The following is a 24,539-nucleotide window of genomic DNA, read 5'->3' on the forward strand; positions in this document are numbered from 1 at the left end:
GACATCTCAAAAACAATGACCGAGTTTATGGGTGCTTCTGATACCGTGAAGAGCCAAAATGGAAGAAAACAAAATTCAAGAGAAGAGAAACATTAACAGAACTGTTACTTTCAGATTTGTCTGTCAGCCCTTATGGTTGCTTATGTCTTCACTTGCTTCTTGCCTCTTCACTGTTTAATGAGAAACTTAGATCTGATGTGTGGCTGTGATTTGTGCATTAGCCCTATCTGTAAGAATATTTGACACACATAAAAAGTGCTTTAAAATTAGAATATAATATACAATTTCCTTTCTTTCTTTCTAGGTGGATCTGGAGCCAGAAGGGAAAGTGTTTGTAGTAATAACCCTGACAGGGAGTTTCACTGAAGGTAAGAATGAGTTTTGGATGGTTTCTAGTGTCTGTGTATCTTTGTTCATACTCAGAATTTCTAGCATGGAAAGTACAAAAAGAGCATTTTGTAAAAGATGCTTTTTAAAAACTCACTGTTTTAAATTAGGCTGCAGGTATTTTGTTGTCTAATGGTCTGTTGGTTTGGGTTGCTAGATTAAAAATATTTGCTAAATCTGGCAATCACATGTTTTATATAACAAACTGAGTTTTGCTTTTATACATCACCACCTTAGCTTAATTGGTTCTTGCCTGTTTTAGTTCATGAATATTAAGTTTCTTCAGATTTTTCTTTTGGGGCTAACTTTTCAGTTGGCCCCTGAATGTGTTAAAAATTTAAGGATTGAGTTTTTTCCCTAATGGCCTTATATCTCATTCTGTCCTTCAAGTGATTCTATTTCTTTTCCCTTGGTATCACCCCCAACTCTCCCCAATTTTTTTTTAAATTGAGGCCAACTTTATAGAGAGTTCACCCTTACAGCACTGGAGTTAGGGGTGTCAACCCCCTCCCGCCCATTGTCAAAAAATTCATGTATAACTTGACTCTACAGTGACGTGAACAGATCAGAAATGAAGAGTTTGAGTTTTGACAAATGCTACAACCTTGTGACCAGCATCCCAATAAGCACATGAAAAAATGTGTAACATCAGGGAAATGCAAATTAAAACCACAAGGTATCATTTTATACTCATCAGAATGCCTAAACTTAAAGAGATTGACCATACCAAGTGTTGGTGAGGATGTGGAGTGATTGGAACTCTCCTGTGTTGCTGGGGGGAGTATAAGAAAACAACCACTTTGGAAAACCATCTGAGAGTTTCTTACACAGTTAAATAAATAAATAAACAAACGATACATATACTATACTATACTAAATATATATGTATATATAATATACACATAATTATATGTGTGCGCACACACATACTCTATTACCCAACAATTTTACTACTAGGTATTTGCCCAATAGAGATAAAAATGTATGTCCACAAAATGCATGTACAGGAATGATTTTTTCAGTATATTTGATTGATTATACTATTACAGTTGTGCATTTTTTCCTCCCCTTTCTCCCTCTCCTCCCTGCATCAGCCCCCTTCACCCTCCAGCATTCCTCCCCCCTGCCACAGTTCATGTCCATGGGTCGTACATATAAGTTCTTTGGCTTCTCCATTTCCTATATTATCCTTAACCTCCTCCTGTCTATTCTGTGCCTACCTATTCTGCTTCTTATTCCTGTACAGGGATGTTTATAGAAACATTATTCGTAATACTCAAAACCAGGGAAACTCCAGTGTCCATCGAGAGGAGAATGGGTAAACAAATTGTTTTACATTTTTGTAATGGAAGGAATATTGGGCAATACGAAGAAACAGTAAACTGATATACAAAATGACGTGAATGGATCTCAGGGAAATGATGCTGAGGGGAAGAGTGAGACACAAAAGGGAATGCACCATGTCGCTCCATTTGCATAACCTTTCTGAACAGACAAAAAGAATCTGTGGTGAGAAAACAAACCCAAACATTACTTTTATTGCCTCTGGCAGCAGGGGACTGACTGGGAAAGGACACAGGAGAACTTTCAGTGATGGAAATTTCATTTTGAAATTGTTCATTACCAGTACAATATATACAAATGATTTTTTTGTATATTGACTTTGTATTCTGCAACCTTAATAAATTAACCTATTAGTTCTAGTGTTTTTATTTTGTGGATATCTTAGGATTGTCTCTGTAAACAATCTTGTTGTCTGTAAGCAAAGTTTTCCTTTTCTAATATTTATGGCTTTTTTTATTGTTGTTCAGTTTCAGTTGTCCCCATTTTCCCCCAATTAGTCTCCCCTGTCCTACCCACCCCCACCTCCCACATTCAATCTTTCCATTCTCCCCCTACTGTCTTTGTCCATGGGTCCTTTATACATGTTCCTTGATGACCCTTCCTCGTCTTTGCCCCATTATCCCCCCGCTCTCTGGTTGCTGTCAGTTTGGTCTTTATTTCCATGTCTCTGGTTATATTTTGCTTGCTTGTTTGTTTTGTTGATTAGATTCTACTTATAGGTGAGATCATATGGTATTTGTCTTTCACCGCTTGGCTTATTTCACTTAGCATAATGCTCTCCAGTTCCATCCATGCTGTTGTGAAGGGTAGGAGTTCCTTCTTCCTTTCTGCTGTGTAGTATTCCATTGTGTAAGTGTACCACAGTAATATTTATGGCTTTTATTCCCTTTTCATTTCTTATTGTGGTCAGAGGCTTGCAGGACATCTTCTGTCTTACACCCAATCCTGGGAGGAAAGAATTGTCTCTTCCCACTGATGATGTCAGCTGTGTGCATTTTGTAGCTGCCCTTTATCACAGTTTTGAGGAAGTTCCTCTCTAGCCCTAGTTTTCTGAGTTTTGTTTTTAAATTAAGAATGATGAATTTTGGCAAATGCTTTTTCTTTTATCTGTTGAGATGATTCTGTGGTTTTCTTCCTTTGTTCTTTATTTTCTAGCAGACAGCCACATTACTGGCTGTTACCTTAAAATTGTGAAGGCTTTTTAGGGTGTGATTTTTAATTTTTAATTTTTTCCGTGGTTCTTTGGCAAATTCCATAGTCCTGGGACAGTCTTTACTCACAAGGCAGTGGCGCTTTGGGGCTTCAGTGGAAGGCTGGGCTTGCACGCGGGAAACAGCTGATGTCTCGAGCAGTTAGTTTTCAGGGCTCTAGCTCTTGCTCTTCCCTGGACCTCTCTGAGCCTCCCCTATACTGTACAGTTTAGGAGCCACACCTTGGAGGACTTCACGGACTTGGGAATTGCTTTCTCTGTGGCCCCATCCTTTCAAGATTTCTCTGTTCAATTCCAGTCAGCTGACAGTCCTGAATCTTGTTTTACTCTTGAAGCCAATGAAGGGGTAGCTTTCTGTTGGAGGTCTCTTCACCCTGCCCTGTACAGCCTGAAATAATCTTGGGAAGTGGCCTATACATATGGATTTTTGAATTAAGTGTATTGGGGTAACCTTGGCTAATCACATGCAGATTCCAGATGTGCAGCTCCAGAGCACAGCATCTGCACGCTCCGCTGTGTCTCGCTGCCCAAAGCCTCGTCCGCTCCCATCACCGTGCACTCGACATCCTTTCACCCTCTTGGTCCTCCCTCTGCCCTCGTCTCCTCTGGTCCCCAGCATTGTGCTGCCTGTAACTTTGAGTTTGTTTTTTTGTTTGTTGGTTTGTTGCTTTTGGTTTTATGTTCCATGTGTGAGTGAAATCATGGGGTTCTTGCCCCTTTTCCATCTCCCTTATTTCACCCAGCAAAATACTCTCACGATTCATATCTTGCCCAGTGCGATTCCCTTCAAGTGTCAGATTTCCTCTCGTTTCTGCTTTTTTGGTTGCTCTTCAGTATTTTCAACTAATTGTTTTCAAATACATTTTCTAGAGATTTTAGGGTCTTTTGTGGTTGTTGGGAGATTAGTCCATTATATGCTACTCCACCATTACTAAAACCCTTGTGAAGATTTTTAAACATGTGACTTCATGGTTTGTCTGTTTGGTGTTGACTTTTGTAATTGGTGACATCTTCTTTGAGAAATGGTTTTCTCTCTTCTCAGTCAAACGTTCTTATTCATGTAGGTGAATCATTTTAATGGTAACATTTTTCTATCTGTTGTCTCAATTGTTGCATATGATCTTATTGCCTAATAATGAAATTAGCAGAAACCTGGATACTTGAACATGAAAAACTATCCACATTAGAGTCTGGGGGTCTTCTGCTTGCACATAGGTCTTTTTGTTTTGCCTACGATCTTGTATGTAACAGAATTTGTGAGAAAAATGAGCCTGCTTATAGCTTAATTGAATAAAATGCAATGCAGTAGCACAGAACACTGTCGGTAGAACATTCTCGCAGCACACGGAACACGAGCACAGTCGTGGCACGGACAAGCCCAGCAGTGGTGAGAAGCGAGACAGGCGTGAGGTGGGGTAAGATCCTAGGTGTGCTGAGGTAGCTTTCTGCGTCACGTTCCAAGGCCCCGGTGGAGGGAGGCCACACAGGGCAGACTGGGTCTGGTTGTGCCATTGTCATTACACATCTTCTTTTTTCAGAGCCATGCCGACTTTCTAGGACTAAGTTTTATTTAGGTCTCTCTTCCTTCATTGGACACTAGGAACAGCAGAACACTGGACACTAGGAACAGCAGAACACTGGCACTGGGATACTCCTGGATTTCTCAGTGTATTAATTTATTAGTTTTAGTGATAAGAAGAAATGAATTTCAAATCTTACTAGGGGTGAGTTCTTACCAGGCCATTGAAATGGTGTTTTTTCCAGATGTGACCCTGGATAAAATTATGAGGCAGGCCAAGTTTCTCTTTGGTAATTCCCCCACCTCTTTGAGTCAGTTTTTCTGCTCTCTGCCTTTAGTTGTCTCTTATTTCACTAGGATACATAGTGATCTCCTCTTTCCAGGAACAGCTACTGATAAGTAAAGTAGTGAATTCATGGGCCAATTCATACTGAAGTAATAGTGATTGATATCTTAGTACTCTACCCGTCTGAGATGTGTCTGCAGATTTTAAAAGATGTTACATGAGCTGTTCGATCTATGAGAAATAGAATTTTTAATGTTAAAATTTCAAGAGCTAACAGCATCTACCTGTGGGATATATTTTAGTAACCTCAGATCTGTGGGAGCTTTTATCTGTGGGATGTATTTTAGAACCTCAGATCTCTGTGGGGGCTTTATCTTGTCAGTTTGGCTCCTAGGCTGAGGCTCAGCTTGAGGTTGCACATTGCTGCTGCCTTAGAGCACAGCTTTCTTTGTCAAGTACAGAGGACGTGATGGCTGCCTCTCTAACACGCCTGCCACAGCTGTGGCAGCAGCCTGGGCCCGGCACTGTGAGAATGTCCCTGGCTTGGTTTCACTGTCAGCCACTTTAGATTATCCCCAGCCCTAAAGTGACAGGTTGGCTGATGGAACATTTGGAGCTCTGGTTTCCATTTTGGATGCTGAAGGGCTTTCATAAAGAAGCCATATGAGGTCAGGCCTGCCTGGGGTGTCTTGGGCTACAAAAGGGACACTGGCCTGGCATCCTGGAGGGACTGTAAAAGCTCAGGAAATGTTGGCTGAGCCTCAGGATGCATCTAATCTATCTCATAGGGTTGTTTTGAAGATGTGTAATATACACATAATATGTAGGAAAATGCTTTGCAAGCTGTAGAGTATGCCATGATCCCACATTTTTCTTATCTACGCATTGCTGTTGTATTGGTAGCAAGATTCCTTCCATTACCCCCACCCTTGCCTGGGACCCCATGTGTACTCAGCAGGTTTATTTTATTTTGGGGTTGGCTTTATTTTATACTAGACACCTCAGGAATTAAGTGGGCAATCACTAGTATAATGTTGGCTCATCTCCATTTCTGTTTTCCTCTCCTGGCCTCCTATGGGAGTTCTGCCATTAGCTCAGATTCTGCAATGCCAGAGCTCTCCCTTACAGAGAAATGGCTTAAGCAGGGCTTTGGTCTGTGATCTACAGGACTGGTAGTAGGAGCTACTAACAAATACTTATTTCATCCTGTCTCATATTCTTATCTTTTACTAATGATGCTGAAGCAGCAGCAAAGGCAAAAAGTTTTACTAAGCATAAGACATGACTGAGAAATGACATAAGAAATGCCTGCTAGGTACAGACCTTTGAGTCATCATAGATGCTGGAGAGATAAGATGAACAAGACGGAGACTAGGAGCTCAGAGTGGGGAGCCGTGTGCAGTGCAGAGCCCTTGTTCTGGTGTGGGAATAAGTCCAAGGCACTGTGTTGGCCCTCGGGAATATATAATCAGACCAGCCAGAAGGTTTTAGAGAAAGCTTCACAGGAGAGGTGAAGCTTAAAATAAGTTTGACAATAAATGGGAATGTTTCAGGAGGGGGAAGGCAGTTTGAACAAAGGGGCAGAGGTGGGAGAGTAGTAACACTGAAAGTAGTGGGAAGGTGAGGAAGGTGGGGGCATGGGGAGGAGAAACTGAAAATAGTGGGGAGGTGAGGAAGATGGGGGAGTGGGGAGGAGATGTGGCCAGAGACATGGGAGTGTCTTATGTGAAGGATTGCCCAGAACAGTCTATCTGCTGTAGCAGTGTAATGATGAACAATACCGCATTTCACTCTCAGCAGGATCCCAGGTTGGATGATCAATTTCATGGTCACACTACTTTGAGGCTGGTAGAGGTGATGGGGTTTTAAGCAGGGACAGAAAGATCTGATTTGGTAGCAGTGGGTTCAAGGGGCTGTGGAAGGTTGGTTGATAGAGCACAAGGGGAGATAAGGGTGTGGAGAGCCATTAAGAGACTATTAAAGTCGTCTTAGGTTGAGATTAGTAGAGCCTGCATTAAGTTGCAATCAGCAGGAATGGATGATGAGGAGGGAACATCTATGAGAGATGTATACACAGTGAAATCAACAAGAACTGTCAATTCATTGGATGTTAGGGATAAAGATGAGTCTCAGTTGATGTTGTGGAATCATTTATTAGGGTAGAAACATAGGGATGGAAGATGAATTCAGCTTCAGACAAGTGGAGTTTGAGGTGCTTATGGAAACCCAAGTGGACACGTCTAGGAGGAATTGGAAATAGATGCTTAGAGTTTGGCAAGAAATCCGAGCCTACTGCAGTGCTGTGCATGTCAGTGGGAGACACACATAGATGAAGACACCCAGCGAAAAGATACAGAGAGAAAACCAAGGCTGACCAATAGAAGAACTCTGTGGAACACCAGCATTTATGGGTTCTGGGTCATAGATTATAATTTTTCAAACTCAACCAAATGATGTTGAAAGGTTTACTTAATGAACAACCATTTTGTTAATATATTTATTATTCATTCAATAACATTTGAGTGCTTACTATATGCCAGGGACTTTCTCGCCAGATGGTATAACATCTTCCAAAGTGGCATCACATTTTTTGTAGTGATGTTTAAGGAAAGAACAGAACATAAAAGGCTTTGAAAAGCAATGTTTGGATTGGTGTTAACTGTAGTACCTTCAAGGTTTGATGATACAGTGGACTGTGTGCAGGTTTAGCATTAGAAGAACAGCCATGACTTGCTCAACAATCCACAGGGAGGGCTCTTCATTGAATTAAGATAGAAGAAGAAAAACTCTCTGTGGAAGTCCCTCGCAGAGCCCAAGGTTTATATACCATTGTCACCTGGATCAGAAACCCATGACCACTGTGCGCTGTGAAAAACGTGTTAGTGCTCTTGATTGGAGGCAGAATTCCTGCTGCTAGAGAAGATACTGTTGAAGTGATTCATTCTTTTAAGAAAGCTGTCTCATGACACTATTTCTTTTATTCTGGCTCAGACTTTCTGGAGCTAACAACTGGACCTACCACCTGACTGAGCTGAAATTTATTATGGTGGTGAAACCTGGGTTTTAATGCAACCTCTTGATGCTGCCAGAATGTCAGAATCTGGCCCTGTTTATTATTATCACTATGTTGGACTGGTTTTTACCTGGAAGGGTAGAGTGGCAGGGAGCAGGGGAGTTGAAATAAATGAAACTGATGAAAATGTATCACACTAAATTCATAACTGCTATGCATTGGAAGAGAAGCAACAGAAATAAGTTAAAATCATGATCATCTCCTCATGTGAGAACAAATAAAAAATAACGTTGGTGCATTGTCATGCTGTTAAGAAATATGGTGTAAGATTTTAAGATTGGAGAGAATGTAGTTTGCATAAGTGAAGTTTGTCAGGACTCACAGTACCTCAGACTTAAGTGGTTGGCCCACAGAGGGAAAAACCAGACATTACGTGACTCCGAATAGAAGCACACCACACTGTCTGTGAAGTTGCCTTGCCAAAAGATGGAGCCCGAATCTGGTCAGGCTTCTAGATCTTACCACCAGTTTAGAGGAAACACAGGCACCAGGGGAACTTTTTAAATGACACCATGGGATATAATCATTAAAAGTTTATAGGACAAGAGGCTTGGTTTCCTTAACTGAGAAATAGAAGAAAAAGGAAAGAGGAGGAGGGAAAAACAAAATAACAAATGGCAGACATAATAGCCAGTTTCAATATATGAACCATGTTTTATCCCAATTCAAACACAAATTGTAGAACCAGCAATTACTCCCAGGAGACAGCCAAGGAAATGGGAACAGTGATTGGATCCATGATGCTAAGGAATTATTAATGTTATGTAGGTGCGATCGTGGCATAGTGGTTGTTTAAAATAAAAAGAGCACCTGTTAGAGATACATTTTGAGATATTTATTGATGACATGGTATGACATTTGAGATTTACTCCAGAAGAATTCAGAGGTTGGAGGGGGGGTGGGGAACAAATGAAGCCAGATCAGCCGTGAGTTGATTGTTGAAGACGGGTTGACAGGTGGGTGTACTGTGCTGTTCTGTTTACTTTTGTGTGTGTTGGAAATGGCCTTTACCAAGAAGTTAAAATTAAAATTAACTACACATTTAAAAATACCTATTTCCTCAACAAAAACCAGAATCTATATCAAAATGATGCTTAAACTGTGAGCCCATGTTAGTTATCCTCATTTATAATTTAAATCTGGTGTGTGTGTGGGGGGGGTTGTTTGTCTATATTTTGTCCTTAATTCCCAATATTTAAGTATTACAAAGAGGCGAGTTAGAAATGTTGAATGACTGAAGTACTTTGGGAAGATTTTTTAAAGTTCCAGGTAGGTACTAAGCCGTGAGTCAAAGACTACAGGTCGGAAGGGCTGAGTAAGAGAATTCCCTTCCCTCTGACACGGAGTTCATGCTTACAGTGACAAGCCATCATCTCCTACTAGCAGTTACGTGACATTTTACACTGGCAAAGTTTAATTTTAAGGTGGTTTCCAAAAAGAATAAAGTAAATCAAAAGCATTCACGCCAGAATTATCTTTATGAAGGGAGTGAGACAGCTGTTCTGTGTGTACACGCTGCTTCCCCTAGTTCCCAAAGCAAACTGGAAGGTGCTCTACGCCAGGTTTTTTGGGGGGTAGCGGGTAGGGAGTGGAGAACCTACAAAAAAAAAACCCCAGAACACAACTTGACAAAGCACCTGCCATTTGTGGATTTGCAGCTTGTCTAGAAAGCTTTGCTAAAGCTTTGAATTACCCACCTTTTTTCAGACTTTTCTTACATGTGTCTTCCAGGGAGACTATGGAAAGTGCACTTGAACCTTGGTGTCTGCTTATTCTTTCTGCCAAGGCAGTGCATGATGGCATACAGTAAGATTCTGATCTTTTCTTTGTTCGTTCTGGTACCATTGCCTCAGTTTTTAGCTCAAGTTTCCTGTGTCAAACCACTGGTGTACAAATGATTATGTTCTCTGCTGAATTGCCGCGGCCATGTGCACTGAGGCAGATGCAGCATGTGCTACTGCTAGAAAGCTGCAACCCACAGCTTCTCACGGTATCTAACACTCACGGTGCATGTCATTTTTGAAAGGAGAAAAAAAATTAGTCCCTGATGGCAGTTCATTTTCAGTATTCCTTCCTAGTGTTTTAAGCCTGGTGACAGCTTGCTGGCTTAATTTTTTTTTTAATTTAGCCTTAAAAAAATTATTCCTTTGGTATATTCAGCCTGAGGAATGAGTGACTACTTCAGTTCTCCTGTTGGTCCAGGCAGTTCTGTGGCTACCAGTGGAAATGAGTGACAGGATGAAGACAGGAGAGGAGAAAGATAAAGAGGCTTTGAGGGAATGGGGGAAGACTTGGAGGCTTGGAAAAAGAAAGAATGATGTTTTTAAAGGATTGAGGCTAATGGTCTTGTGTCACACATAGTGTGCTCACCCCTCTTCTTCGTATCAGCCAGCTCATTTATGAATGAGGACCAGAGACAGTGCTAGGCCTGTAATTTTGCAAACGACAACAGCAGTCCTTATTTTATTTTCTTTCTGGGAGCAGGATGGCTGCTTGCACTAGTAATTGATGATCTCTTTGTATTCATGGAATCCCATAAATTACGGGATACCAAATTCCATTTGCTCCCCACAACAAACTCCCGAGGCTTATGTGATGCTCAGTGTGCATACAGTGAAGGCAGCTCAGAGACACTGATTTGCTGCCATTCAGCCAGACCCAGCCACTTGCTCAGATGGGGATGCTAAGGGCCAGGTCTTTCTAGGCCCTCCATCTATCTGGGAGGCATTTTTGTGATTTCTCTTTATTCTACCTCAGAAGAAACCCTGCTCTCAATGGTATAATTGCATTCTCCTCAGAGTTGTGTCATCTTTTGGGATGTATTTTTGCAAGGCTTCCCTTGGGTCCCTCCTTCTTAAACCTAAAGGCTAACATTCACCTGGGAGATAAGCCACCTTCTCAGGGATCAGCATGGGCCAGAGAGCTCTGGGAAGAGTGGGCTGGAGATTTGCTCAGGTTCTGCAAAGGACAGCAGTGTTTCTTAAAGCACAGCTTCAGCCAGAACGCAGAAGAAATTTAAAAAATTAAATGAGTTCAGCTTAGGGTATGAGAGCTATATTTGCCTAGTTATGTCCCAACTATTATCCCGACTTCTTTTACTTTCATTGACCAATAATGAAAAACTCGAAAGTTGTGGGGTTTTTTTTTCTTTTCAGAATTTAATTGGTTCTCAAAGTATGGTTCTGCAGATCTACGGGGGTTTGGGAGATGTTTTCAGGAGGTCTGTAATTCAAAACTTTAAAAAAAAGATAATAGATGTCATTTTCCTTATTTAAATGTGTTGACATTGTACCAATGGTGCAAAAGAAATTGTGGATAAAATTGTTGGCACCTTAGAACCAATCAAGGCACCAATGTACAGCTGTCAGTGTAGCCAGCATAGTTCATTGCCATACAATTCAGGGAAGAACAATGAACAAACCAGTCTCACTTGAGAATGTCTTTGATGAAGCAATAAACATTTTTAATGTTGGGCTCAACCGCTGACTCTATGTCTTTACAATATTCTGTGCGACAAAACGGGAGCTATGCACAGAGCACACACACTGAAATACTGTCGTGTGTCAAGGGAAAACACTTGTTGGTATGATGGAGTTGCTAGTGGAGCTAGCCATTTTTTCCCATGCAACACCATTTTTACTTGGAAAAAATGACAGACGATAGTTATGGAGGATCAGCAACTTATCAGGTATTTTCTTAAAAATGAATGTAGCAAGCCTGTTATTTCAAGGAAAACAACTATGACTGTTTGAGGCCCATGATAAAACTGGGTCCTTAAAAGACTTTTCTCATGAGTCTGTTGTTGGTATTAATGAACAATTGTGGTATTTTAATATTGCATAATAAAATATGTCAACATTTGGAAGAAGAGCTGCATAACTCAGTGAACCCGTGTTTTCAAAATGACCAGTACAAGACGTTACAAAAGCATGTAAGAGTCAAGGATCCACTGAAAGAATAAGATAGACTGATGGGCTTAATATAACAGAGTATGAAAAGTTCATGGATTAGTTTTGGATTCCACATAGCAACTAACTTTTAAGAAACTACCACATTGAGTTTCGATGTAGCATGAAAGAATATTCACAATTACCTGAAAAAGCTCTTAAGTTGAGCTTTTTCAATTGCTCTCTGTGTGCAGCTAGATTTTATTCTTTTACATCAATTAAAATAAAGTTGCAACAGATTGAATACAGAAGCAGATATTAAGAATCCAGCTGGCCTCTAAGTCAGACATTAAAGAGAATTGCAAAAACTAAAAAAAAATCACTCTTCTCATTAACATTTTTGTTTTGGAAAATGTAGCTATCCTCCATAAAAATGTTATTTATGTTAATATACAATGGATTTGTTATTTTATTTTATTTTTAAAGTTTTATTTTTTAAAGATTTTATTTATCTTTAGAGAGAGGGAAAAGGAGAGAGAAAGAGAAGAAGAGAAACATCGATATGTGGTTGCCTCTTGCATGCCCCCAGCTGGGGACCTGGCCTGCAATCCAGGCATATGCCCTGACTGGGAATCTAACCAGTGACCCTTTGGTTTGCAAGCCAGCACTCAGTCCACTGAGCCACACCAGCCAGGGCTGGATTTGTTATTTAAAAAAAAATCTTCAAATATTTTGATTTTAATTTTTAATGATGGGAAATATCAATAAAGGAAACCCAAATAAACCAAAATTTTGAGTTTTCAATTTTTAAGACTCTAAAAGGATCCTAAAACCAAATTACTTCTAAAATTTCTAGGTTCACTTTCCCCTTTATCTTTCTTCCAAAAGTCCAGCACTTTCAATTCTCATGACCAGAGAGAGAGAAGGAACTGACAAACATTAATGTGTGTTTTACTGGGGACTGATTCTTATATAGGTGACAGGTGATACAGGTGACAGAAATGCTAATCCTTTTTTTCTAATTATTTTTACTGTGCAGTGTACTGTTTCAGCCAGTTTTTGTTATAAGCCCTTTCTCATAAAAAGAGGAAGGTCAGGAAATAGCACCAAAACAACCCAGAAGTTATGGTGGTTTCTAACTTAGAGGTGCCTGTTACTGGCTGCTTTATGCTAAGCCTTTGCTATATTTGAGCAGAACAAAGTGGTAGCATTACTTCTGAGCAAGTGGTCAGAGCTGTGAGCCCTCAAAGCTGAATCTCAAAAATAGGTCAGAGATCTATGGACAGAGCTTTGGCAGATTCACTTCATGGGGCACTCACTGATTAACCAGCATGTCCTGTGGAATCAAGGTTCTTACAAACACAGAATCTGACTTATCTTAATTTTCTCTAAATGTGTGTGTGTGTGTGTGTGTTTAGTTGAAATTACACTAATGTAGTATTCTCTCAGTGAAACTGAGATTTGGGTAAAACAAATTATTTAATTTTTTTTTGATAGAAAAGTTAATTGCTCCAGCATGTCCCTTTGAAAGCAAGGTTCTTACAAATGCAGAATCTGACTTTTCTTTATATATATATAGTTGAAATTACACTAGTGTGGTATTCTCCCAGTGAAACTGAGATTTAGGTAAAACAGAAATGATTTAATTTTTTTATAGAAAAGTTAATTGCTCCAGAGACTATTTTCATTATGCTTCAGTCTCACTTCCAGCAACTCCTGATATCTCTGCCTTTTGTTTCAAATGAACAAGGCAGCCAAGGCTCTGTCTTCCAGGCCAGTTATAGTGACATCTCTTTTATCAGGCTCCCCCAATAACACCCTGTGTCACTGGGCACATAGAAAGGTAGGAAGACCTATTTCTTCCCTTCTTCCCTGAAACTTGTCTTTAGCTTCGTGATTTCATCCTGGTGTCTGAGATTTCTGTTCTGGATCTCAAGTCAGTGCTGGATGACCCTCTGCGGGAGGTTGAGAGTGTGTGTGTGTGTGTGTGTGTGTTGTGGTGAGGTTCATAGTATCCTAGGTTTGCAGACACATTCCTTGTGTATGTTGGAAATTGCCTTGGATTTTGTAAGTGGCAACATCTCACATTGTTTTAGAGAAAATCAGCTGCTTCCTCCATGAACTTATATTGAATTACAAAATATGCTGGGTTGAGCAATACTTCCAAATTATCACCACTAGGGCCCAGGGAATCAAGAGAACCACCCACATATACACACACAGAGTACTTACCTGCAACGTTATGTAATGTGTGTGTGTGTGTGTGTGTGTGTGTGTGTGTATCTGTGTACTTACTAATGGCACTGGTTGATTCCCACAGCACTCAAAATTTGGTGTGTGGGTGGAGGTGCAAGCAACTAGACAAATTAACATAACTTACTAAGTGGTAAATGTATTGGAAAAAAATAAGACAGGCTAAGGGGACAGATATAAGGGCTGTGTGTGCTGTTCTGTTCAAATCAGTGACATTTGAGCCAGAGATCCGAAGGGAGGCAGGGGCTGAACCACAGGGTTGTTTGGGGGAAGAGAAAAGAAGAAGTAAAAGACCCAAAGCGGGGAGCATGGTTGGTGAGTGAGAGTTTGCAGCAGGGGGAGGACAGTGGCTGAGCCCTGAGCTCCTGGGGAGGTGCCCAGCATCGCTGGCACAGGGTCGGCACCCTGTCAATGTCACTTTCCTTCTCAGGAACACTCTATTGTTACTTAAGTGAAGTTCACCTACAGCTGATGCTGCCTTACCATTCGTCTGATTGGACATAATCAATGTTATAAATATTACACTCATTTACAATGATTTAATGTAAATTGCTAAAGCAGAAACTATTTTAAGTTTATCATGAAGACTTTCCCAAGTTCCACTGTGGTTTCTTACTGTTCTAAGCTAAATAAGGGCCTATCACACAGCTTAAAAGCATTAAAAGTTCAAATTGTCTGTCTGGAGATACATAACAAGGCCATGTACTGCTAAATATAATTAGCTGTAATTCCATTCTAGTTACCGGTTATTAAATTATTCTTGTTTGTGCACCTTACCCATCTTAAACACAGTCAGAAAGCTGAGGTTGAGCTGGAGTCTTCTGTTCTCAAAGTTTGTGAGAACTGTCACTGTTGTGAAATTTTAATAAATGTTAGTGGCATAGCTGCTACGCACCTGGAGGAGTAAACAGGGTGGTGGTCAGTCTGGGCCCATGGTAGAGACTTCATATATACTCTTTGGAGGTTAATTCTTACTGAGTCTTGGTAATACTTTCTGTTTCTTGTAAATGATGGCACTTCCATTTTCTGAGTCCTTAGACTGGGGAATTTACCAATTACTGAAAACAGGGCCTTCAAAAAGTATGAAATGGCAAAAGAGCATCTGTTCTAGAACAGTGGAATCACTTGAATATTTAAAAAAATGCAAATCCCAAGGCCTTAGGCCGAATCAGAATCTCTAGGGAAGTGACCAGGGAAACAGATTCCTAATGAGCATCTTGGCCGGTTCTAATGGTTGGCCAAGTTTGGGCACCCCCATTGTAGCCTAAATCATATCTAATTTGAGGAGTGGAAGGTTGTGGCGATTGGGAGGTTTGCTAGTTGAAGAAAATGCATAGGGAAAAAAACCCACATAGCAGAGTGTATCACTTTGGTGTAGTCTTTTAAGAGTTGACAAAACCCCAAATGACTTCATTTAAGAGTCCTTAGAAATACCTCAACGTACAGCGGTCAGGTGACAGTCCTTACACTTTTAGGAGGAGAAAAGGAGACTCGGAGGCTAAATCAGGGCCTTGCTAATGCCTGCACACTCTCTGTGCTAAGGCTGAGACTCGGGCCAGGCTTGAAAAGAGTGTAATCAGGACAGGAATGTTGGCTTCGCTGCCCGTCAGCTATCGGGCTGGATGCAAGCTATAGTTATTTCCCATCTCTTGGAGTAGCTAGAACTGGGAAAAGCAATTTAATGTGATTCTAGTTACAATGGGAGCCAACTTTTAAAAATAATAAATATGTTTTGAAAGATTTGTTTGGTACTCTGTCTTTAAAAATGATGACAAAAATTATGAAAGTAAGTTTTTTCATCTTACATTTATCAGTGTTTGGGTTACAATGGCACCTGTATGCTAATTCTTAGAACCAAGAACAGATCAAATGACTTGGTGTATTCTTTTCTGACTTTCTCAGCACTCTCATGAAGAGGGTTATTTTTGCAAACATATTTGAAGGTGTCATCAGTTTTTCCAGAGCTGGACATGGCTCCATCAGTGTTGGTCTTTATTTCACGGTGATGGACCTGAGATCCAGATTTACTGCGTCAGGGCTTTGCCGTGATTGGAGCAGCTTGTCAATTCATTACCTGAACCGGCGACAAGATTTCACTTTGACCCTGTGCCCAGTTTTTATTGTGTAAGCTGTGTAAGTTGTGTCGTGGGGCACATCTGATTCTCAGAGAGCGAGGACAGCAGCCATTCACGTGGTGGGCAGGAACAGGGTCGTTTTAAGCAGGGAGGACTGTCAGGGAAGGAAGGGCCTAATTTAAAAGTGGTCAGCCTGCTCCTTGGTAACTATTTTTATGTTTTCAGCATTTAGTTTACCTGTATCGATCTCACTATTATGGGGATTTTGGTAACGAAAATCCAGATGAGTTTGGGTGTCTCAGTAAAATGAATCACTTATTTCTTAGAAGAGGTGTAGTCACTCTTACACATAACGGCAGTGTTCAGATACTGTTCTGTGGAGGGGACAGCCTATCTGGGTACCGCTGTCTTGTCTAGCAGACTTAGAACCCACCCAGGCAAAGGAGTGCCTAACAGTACCCGGAGGGGTTGTTTCTAACAGTGGACTTCAGGAAGGATTCACTGCAAAGACTGAAGCTGAACTCTGGGAGGGAATCATCCATTTTAAGTGGCATTTCCGTAGGGCTCTGATCTCTCCTGCTAGCTCCTGTGGGGGCCTGTGGGAACGCTCCGACAGGGTGCAGAGGGAACATTTCAGAGTCCTGCCTGAGTGTACCTGTGATCGACCGTGTCTTATTCCGCCCCTCTCCCTCAGGTGTTCCATGTTCTCAAGGAGACCACTGATTCCTGCTCTCTTGCTCTTTGCCTCTGCGACTGCTTGAGGGGCTCCAGAAGTCCAGTCCTTAAGGGCTGTCTCTAATATGCAGATTATTGACTGTGTGCTGGCTGTGTCTGCCCCCCCTCGGCCCCACCCAGAAAATGCAGACTGCTTGTGGGCTGAAGTTGGCTCGCAGACTGGTTTTGGTTTGTACGAGGCACAGTACAACACTCTGGAAGTTCTTCACCTTGCACCTTTTGGTGAGGGCAGGGTTCTCCCGGGCACTCGTTTCTCCAGCCCTTCCAGCTTTCTGAGTTCCCTGTGACTTCACACCTCCATGCCTCCAGTCTCAGTTTGTAATCCCAAATCTGGGTATTTGTTTGGTGTATGTACTTGGCAGTGTGAAGTAGCCACAGGGGCATTTTTAATTGTCTTTTAACGGGAAGGATCACTTCTTTGCCGGAGTCAACTGAAAACACTTTCCCTTCACTGAGTATCATAAAGCTTCCTCTCTGGCGGCGCCGTTCAGCATCCCAGCCTCCCCCAGCAGCACTCCCACTTCTGGTTCTGGCTCATGCGGAGTCTCACTGTCCTGGGGAGCTTTGGTGGGGAGGGCGAGGAGGGAACTCTCTCTTTGTGCTTTTTGTTTTAATCCAGAAAATAACTCAGGCTTTCAGATAATAGGTTATTTTTAGTGATGACTCTAGCTTCCTGAATGTCTCCACCAAAATTAATTTCTGGTGTTAGTGTTAATTTTTTCCTTAACAGAATTGCCCTTGAATCTCTTATGGTGCTGGAGGTGTGGGGTGGGTACTAGAGGGCTTTAGATCAGACAGACCTGTCTCTGCTTCCTGTACTCTCTAGACATGTGACCTTGAACAGTGTTTGCCTTATGTGTAAAACATGGAGCTAGTGGTATCTACCCACAGGGTTGTCGTGAAGGTTATGTGAGATTGTATACACGTGCACACACCTACAAAGTGTTCTGTTAAGGCCTGATGCAGATTATGCACCCACCCATTTGGGAAGGAAATCTGTACCCAGTTTATTTCCACGTACTTTGTGGTGAATCATCTGAAAGGCACTGGGGAAAATATGATGACATTAACCCCCTTCTCAGACATTGTTTCAAATCCTGGGCAACAATTGAAGTTCACCTGTGTGTCACATTCTGGGAGGGGGCAGGGCACATTCCAGCCTGTGGGTCTGAGTGCTTTTCGTAGTAGCTACCATCAGTGATGCCGTGGGTGAAAGAGAAGGCATGGGCAGGATTTACTACCTGTGAGGGGAGTGCTGCTTTGCCAGTTTCCTGTTTGTGGGGCCCCACAGAGAACACACGTTGCCCCTATTTTTACATCTACTCACCAGGGCCAATGCTACACCTTCTCCCAAGCCACTCCTTGACAATCTGGCTAATGCTTGGGTTGGTGCTGCTGGCACTACCTTTCCTTTGGGTGCCGATTGTGCCACGGATCAGCGTGTGTGTGTGTGTGTGTGTGTGTGTGTACCAGCCCTATTCATGGGCAGCCCCACTGCTACAGGTTCTCCTCAGGAATGTTGATAGGACAAGAGAACAGGGAATTCAGGTCTACTTTCCTGTCTCTTAGGCAGGAAAGCAGACCCCAGGGAGCAGTAGGTCCAGGGGATTGCTCTTCAGGATCATAGTAAAAGCCAGTCCCCACAGTTGGCTGGTTTGTTTAGCACAGGTCTAAAATTACATTGAGTGCCTTCTTCCTTATAGGCATGTTAATGTTAATAGTTCATGTTTATAAGACATTTCTAAGTCCCAGAAAGAACATGTGTTCTACAAGCAGGTCACAGGCAACTGACAGTAAATTCTTACCTGTAGAGGCCGACTTTTAAATGCTGGGGCAGACATTGTAAGTTGTCCAGCAGCATTGGCCCCCATCCTCCGCCTTCCTCCGTACCAGGATTTCACTGGGTCTAGTCACCAGCCTGATGACCCGACTCAGTGCTATCCATCAACCTGGAGCCACTCTGGTTGTTTGCTTTGTTATTTATTCACAAATTGCCATTGGTTCGCTCCATATGGATATTTTTTATAGCCCTGGTCCTTTCCCAAGTATTTCCTTCATTTATTAAATTGGTCTCTCATGTGTAAGTTAAAGTGTGTGTTGACTTTTGCAGTTTTAATTTTACAGGCTTGGTTGCCTTTGTATTACCAGATGGTGTCCCTTGTTTGAGTCCATAAGCAAGGTTTGTTTGCTTGCTGGCTTGTTTTGTTTAGGGGTTAACCATTACCCAGTTCCTTTGTAAGTTAGCGATGGTGTTATTTTCAAGTGAAAATCCATTTTAAATCTAGTATTTAATTATTAATTAAAATATCTGTTATGTATTTTGGAGGCAAAATTACAAGTTTGTTGCATGTGAAGGAGAAAAATGTGCTGAAAAGTTAACTTTTGTGTGGATTTGGGTTAGCCCCTTTACTCTGCTCTGTGGTGCCTGCAGGTGGGGTTATGAGTCTCAAGGGCTGAGGGTAAGCTCGGCTGCTTCTGGGCCATCTGACAGGCATCATCAAAGTACGTTAAGGGCTGCTCCCCCTCTAGGGATCTTGGCAGGGTAGGTACTGCTGCCTGTGAGGGTGAACAGAATATAGGTCTTGGTGTTTGCTTTCTACCTCTAGCACCATTTCTGGCCCTCAGAGTGTGACAGTGGGGACCGTTGTGGCTAACTTGGTCCTTCTGCAAGCCCCACGGTACCCCTGGAAGCTTTCCCTTCCTCTCTCAGATGGATCCCAGCATACTTCCTTCGTCGAGGAGATGGGTCTGAGTGTCCAGGGAGACTAAGGCAGCTAGAAATCATAGGATAGAGTACCATAGAGGGGACAGTTGTCCAGAGAGAGAACTCCAGAGATATGTAAAGTACCTGCCTTGAGTTTTCAACAGAGTCCTGATCACTCTGGAAAAAGCCATCCAAAGGGAGCAGAGAGAACTTTGCCTGCAGCTCACACAGGGCCAGGAATACCACCTGTTCCTACCAGCCAGACTGGAAAACCTCAAGATGAGTGGGTCATTGAGTTGAGTACAGAATGATCTTGAGTACAGAAGGGGGTTAACGAGCACTTTTCTGGTCCACCTGACAAGTCTAAAAAGCAAGACCTGATAGGATCAAACTACTTTCAGGTAACTTAACTGTGTGTCCAAACAAAGCTCAAAAATATTTACAGGAATACAAAACTATCCCATATTCAGCAAATAAAATTCAGTGTGTGGCATCTAGTCAAAAATTACCAGACATGCAAAGGAACAAAAAAACATGACCTATGATGGGAGATCCATCAATCAGTTGAAACTGTTCCAGGACTAACACAGATGTTAGAATTAGCAGATAAGACAAAACAGTTATGATAACCATTCCATATGTTTAAAAAGTTAAGTCCAGAGATAAAAGATTAAAGGGAAAAAAGACACAAATTGGATCTCAAGCATGCTGTGCCTTTCAGTCAATCCTAATGTTACTTCCTTACGTTGTTACTCAACCCTTATGTTACTTCCACCAAATCCACATGACCTGAACCTGACCCCTATGAAGTTATCTGATCCCTAAGCCCCTCCTGGTCCTCTCAGTGCTCTCCTGAACCCAGACTCCAGTTCACCACCTCGGTGCTAATTCAGTGCTGCCTGGAAGCCAGTTGACCCTGTAACCTTCCTCCATGCCTGCCCTGCGAGTGCCAGACCTGAGCAGTCACCCCACGTGCTGCCCCTGGACAGGGAACACTGGCTGCATCCATCAGCATATGGATTCTTGGTGTATAACCAGGTACCTGGAGAAACTCCAAGCGTGCTTTCTTCTTGATTTTTCAGCAGTTCCAGACCCTTCACACTTGTGAGCCTCTCTCTGTGCCCCTCTCTCTCTGTTTTTTTTTCCTCACCCAAATTCTGGTTCTAATACTCTGCTGAGAAAAATCCTGCAGTGACTTCCATCTTCATGTACCCACTGTCCTTCAGTAAGGCCACCTCCTTCCTTCCTTTCTGTGGGTTGCCAAGGAAATGTCTCTTTCCACAGAGGCTACACATACTTTTTTCCTGGGCAGATCCACTCTCTCTGGCATCTTAACATATCTTGCTTGCTCACTTCCTCTGGTCTGATTACACTTTGTGTGGTGCTTTGCTCTCCCCCGGTTGCTTCTCCTTTGAGGATGTAGATGGAAAATAATTCTTCTCCATGTCCTCAGCTACCTCCTGTTGTTCCCCCTCTATGGCCAACTGTCTTGACAAATACTCTGTATCTGCCCCTCACAGTCCACTCTCTCCACAGTCTCTCATCCTCTCTTGTCCAGACACCTCTTAATTATGAAACGTGCCAGTCCTTTCTCAGCCATCTCCGACTGTGATCTTGCTGTTCTTCTGGGAGCTTCAAATTCTGCTACAGATCTGTGCCTTTGATGACAACTCAACTTTTACCATTTTCCTCATGACCCCCATGTACCCTGTGCCTTCATTCTGAGTAGGCGGCCCGCTTCCTACATGTTAAGAAAGACCGCATCAGGTGTGACGTCCCGCAACTACGTCCTGCTCTGACCTTCCCTACTGCCCCACCCATCCTTGTTCCTTAGCCTTCTGCCTTTGCTTTTGCCGAAGATCTATCTGTGCTCCCCTACCTCTAAATCCTCAGTTTCTCTGTTCCTTGGTTTCTTTCTCCATTCTGTAAACATGCCTAAGCCTCCTCATCCTAAAAGTCTGTTCAGTGCCTCCTTGGTTACTTTCCAACTTGTTTCCCCTTTTTCATCCTGATTATCTTGAAAACGTAGTCTTTGTACACACTCTCTCTTTCTTCGCCTTCTGTTTTCTCCTCCAGCCCTCTGGCTTCTGTCACCACTATGCTTCTCAAGTAGCTCCTGATAAGATCACTGAGGACATATTGCCAAACTCAGTCAGAAGTTTTCAGTCTTCACCTTACTGGAAGACTGGACATCTCTGTTGCATTTGAAAATGCTCATCACTCCCTCAACCTTGGGGCCTAACACTTTTTGATTCCCACGACTCCGAAGTCTGCCGATCGATCGTCCTGGTACCTCCCCGACTCTTCCTTCTTTGTAGCCTCGGGCTTCTCTCCCTCCCCCTCAGTTTGTAATTGTCCAGGGATCAGCATTCAGTCCACCACTGTTCTCACTCTCATCCCCGCGGATCTGTGTCAGTCTGGGAATTTCACTCTACCTGGGTTTCCACCCCGACGTCTGTGTCTGCAGTCCGCATCTCTGGCCTGAGTGCCAGCTTCCTGTATCCAGTCATAGGCTGAGCACTCAAACCCCAGCATCCACTCATTCTTTCAGTTAGCACGTGTCTTCTATCCCCATGTTCTGTTGAATATGAACTGGTGACAGTGAGGAGAGAAATCACCCCCCCACCCCCCACCCCCACTGGGTACTACAGTGTTCCGATCCTGCTTGCTTATCTTTATCCTTCCTCTGTTTCCTTCATGGGCCTCCATGCCTCCTTGTGCACCTTAAAAACATGCACCCATCCCAGCAGGGTCTTTCGTCTTCAGGGAGAGTGGCAGTTACTACCTTCAGCCTCAGTTTTCCCCTATGAGCCCCAGTTCCATGATATCGTTCAAACGCCTCACACTCAGACCCCGGTCATCCTTTTCCTCCCATATCAGCCCCTGTGCTTACTCCATTTCTGTCATTGCTACCTCTCTTCTCCTGACACCTAAGCTTCAGCCCACTCATTTCCCCTATCTGAATGTTTTGTCTTGCAAATAAAAGCAAAAGCAGTTTGAAGTTAGTGTTCCGTGTGTACCTCTGTGCCCCGCCCCCAGCACGTTGACGTGTAAGGGTGTCAAGCGAGACAAAGAGAAGGTAGAGAGAAGTGGCTCCTACCGTTTCCCGTTTCCATGAGCATCTGCACAGCCTCCACCCGCTCCAATTTTGTCATTAAGTAATCATGTCAGAGTAATATTTCTGGAAGAGGTTTCATCCAGACTTTCATTTCTAGCTAGAAGGAGAACCAGGGAAGAGAATTAACCACTTGAAAGACTGAGGAGATGGAATCAGTTGAATGAGAATTCTCAGTGGGAATATTTATAGGAATTCTTTTAACAGCACTCACTTTAGACTATGTGGAATCTTTTTTCCCTTTGGAATGGTGGATTTTTAAAAACCATATTGGGCTGATTTTATAACTTTCCTATTACCTTAAGGGTTTTTTTTCCCAGCTTTATTGAGGTATGGTTGGCAAATAAAATCACAGGATATTTAAACTGTGCCTTGTGGCGATCCTTACCCATATATTGTGAAAGGATTCCTCCTATTTACGTAACTAACACATCCATCACCATCTTCCATTTTATGAAGTTATTTTTAATTTTGGTAACACACATATATCACAAAAATTATCATCTGAACCATTTTAAGTGTACAGTTCAGTGGTATTTACGTTTGCATTGTTGTACAACCATCACCACCTTCTATCACCAGGACTCTGGAAAACATGATGGAATTCTTGCAAAACAAAAACTCTAACCATTAAATAATAAATTCCAGTTCCTCCTGCCCCCAGCCCCTGGCAACCACTGTTCTGTTAAACACTTTCTGTCTTTATGAATTTGACTACTCTGGTATCCTATATAGGAGTGGATATAGGTCCAGTTACCTTCATTAACTAGAGCTAGTTTACAATGCAACTAAGACTTTTAAGATTTCTTTCTTAGCACCTTTCAAATATGTAATATAGTATTGTCATTCAGCTATATTCTCCATGCTGTATGTGGCATGCCCATGACTTATTTACGTCCTAACTGGCAGTTTGTACCTTTTGACCACCTTCAAGGAGGGTGAAGACTTGTCCTGAAGCCCAGCATCTCCGTTCTTCCTTCTTGGCCTCCCTCCTCCCCACCAGGAATCATTGTCTTGGAGCTTCTCCCCCTCAGCTTCAGGCTGGGGAGGAAGTAGTCTTGCACCCCTCTCATGCGGTCACCCCCTTCCTTTCTCAGACTTGTCCTAGATTTGGGGGAGTGGTGCAGGGCTGGTGGTGGGATTAGGGGTCCTGTCCGCAGGAAGCCCTAATGGGAGGGGGCTCTCAAACTCTGATTACAGGTACTTAGTGCCTTTTGTCCTCAGCTAAAATTCTGGGACAGCAGGACAGTCCCCACCCAACATTCTGCTGCACTTAAAACATTAAAGGGGACCTGCTGCTATATGACATTCATAAGGGCTCTACACGGGGGCCCTAAAATTCTATTTCCTTGTGTCTACCCCTTTTCGGTAGCCTTCATGCCTGGCAAGGAAGGGCTGGGGTCCAGTATAGGGTGGGGTTCAAAGCCCCTTCATTATTAAGCACTGACAACGACTTTAGTCTCTGAAGGCAAGACTGGTCGTCAGGGAAGACTTCTTTAAAAGGGCTTTCTCCCAGTTGTGTGTACCCCGGATTTCTTTACTGAATAGAGCCCTGATTAGTGTCCTGCATCCTCGACGATATTTCCTGATCTCTCATTGTCAGTTTGACCGAAAGGGCCTACTCCTAGGGCTGTTAGTAGAGCTCTGTGGAGGAAACTCTTCAAAGGAGCTGGTTTAGTGTGTTCAGACCCTTTTGATTATCAAAGGTCTTTACCAAATCTCCCAGCATTTCACCTAAATCTGCCTAAGTAGACTCCATGTTTTGCTGGACTAATAACACACTTAATGGCAGAATTTAATAAATTCAGTAAAACTTTACTTCATTGGATTTTTAACTTACAAAATTATTTAAACACTAACTGTGTATATGTTAAATGTATTTTGTGGTCTGAGGCAGGGCTTGGTGCATTGTGGGTTCACCTTTTCTTACAAGGAGTCCAACTCAGCAGCT

General features: G+C 42.5%; 1 protein-coding gene across 1 annotated transcript in view; it reads left to right on the plus strand.

Annotated features, from left to right (window-relative positions):
- Positions 1 to 24,539, plus strand: part of PRKCH (protein kinase C eta) — a 203,140-nt gene that overhangs the window by 60,998 nt on the left and 117,603 nt on the right. The window contains 1 exon segment of the mRNA XM_028506724.2: positions 305 to 368. Within this exon segment, the coding sequence (XP_028362525.1) occupies positions 305 to 368 (64 nt within the window).

Source organism: Phyllostomus discolor, chromosome 1 (genome assembly GCF_004126475.2).
Source record: "Phyllostomus discolor isolate MPI-MPIP mPhyDis1 chromosome 1, mPhyDis1.pri.v3, whole genome shotgun sequence".
NCBI lineage: Eukaryota > Metazoa > Chordata > Mammalia > Chiroptera > Phyllostomidae > Phyllostomus > Phyllostomus discolor.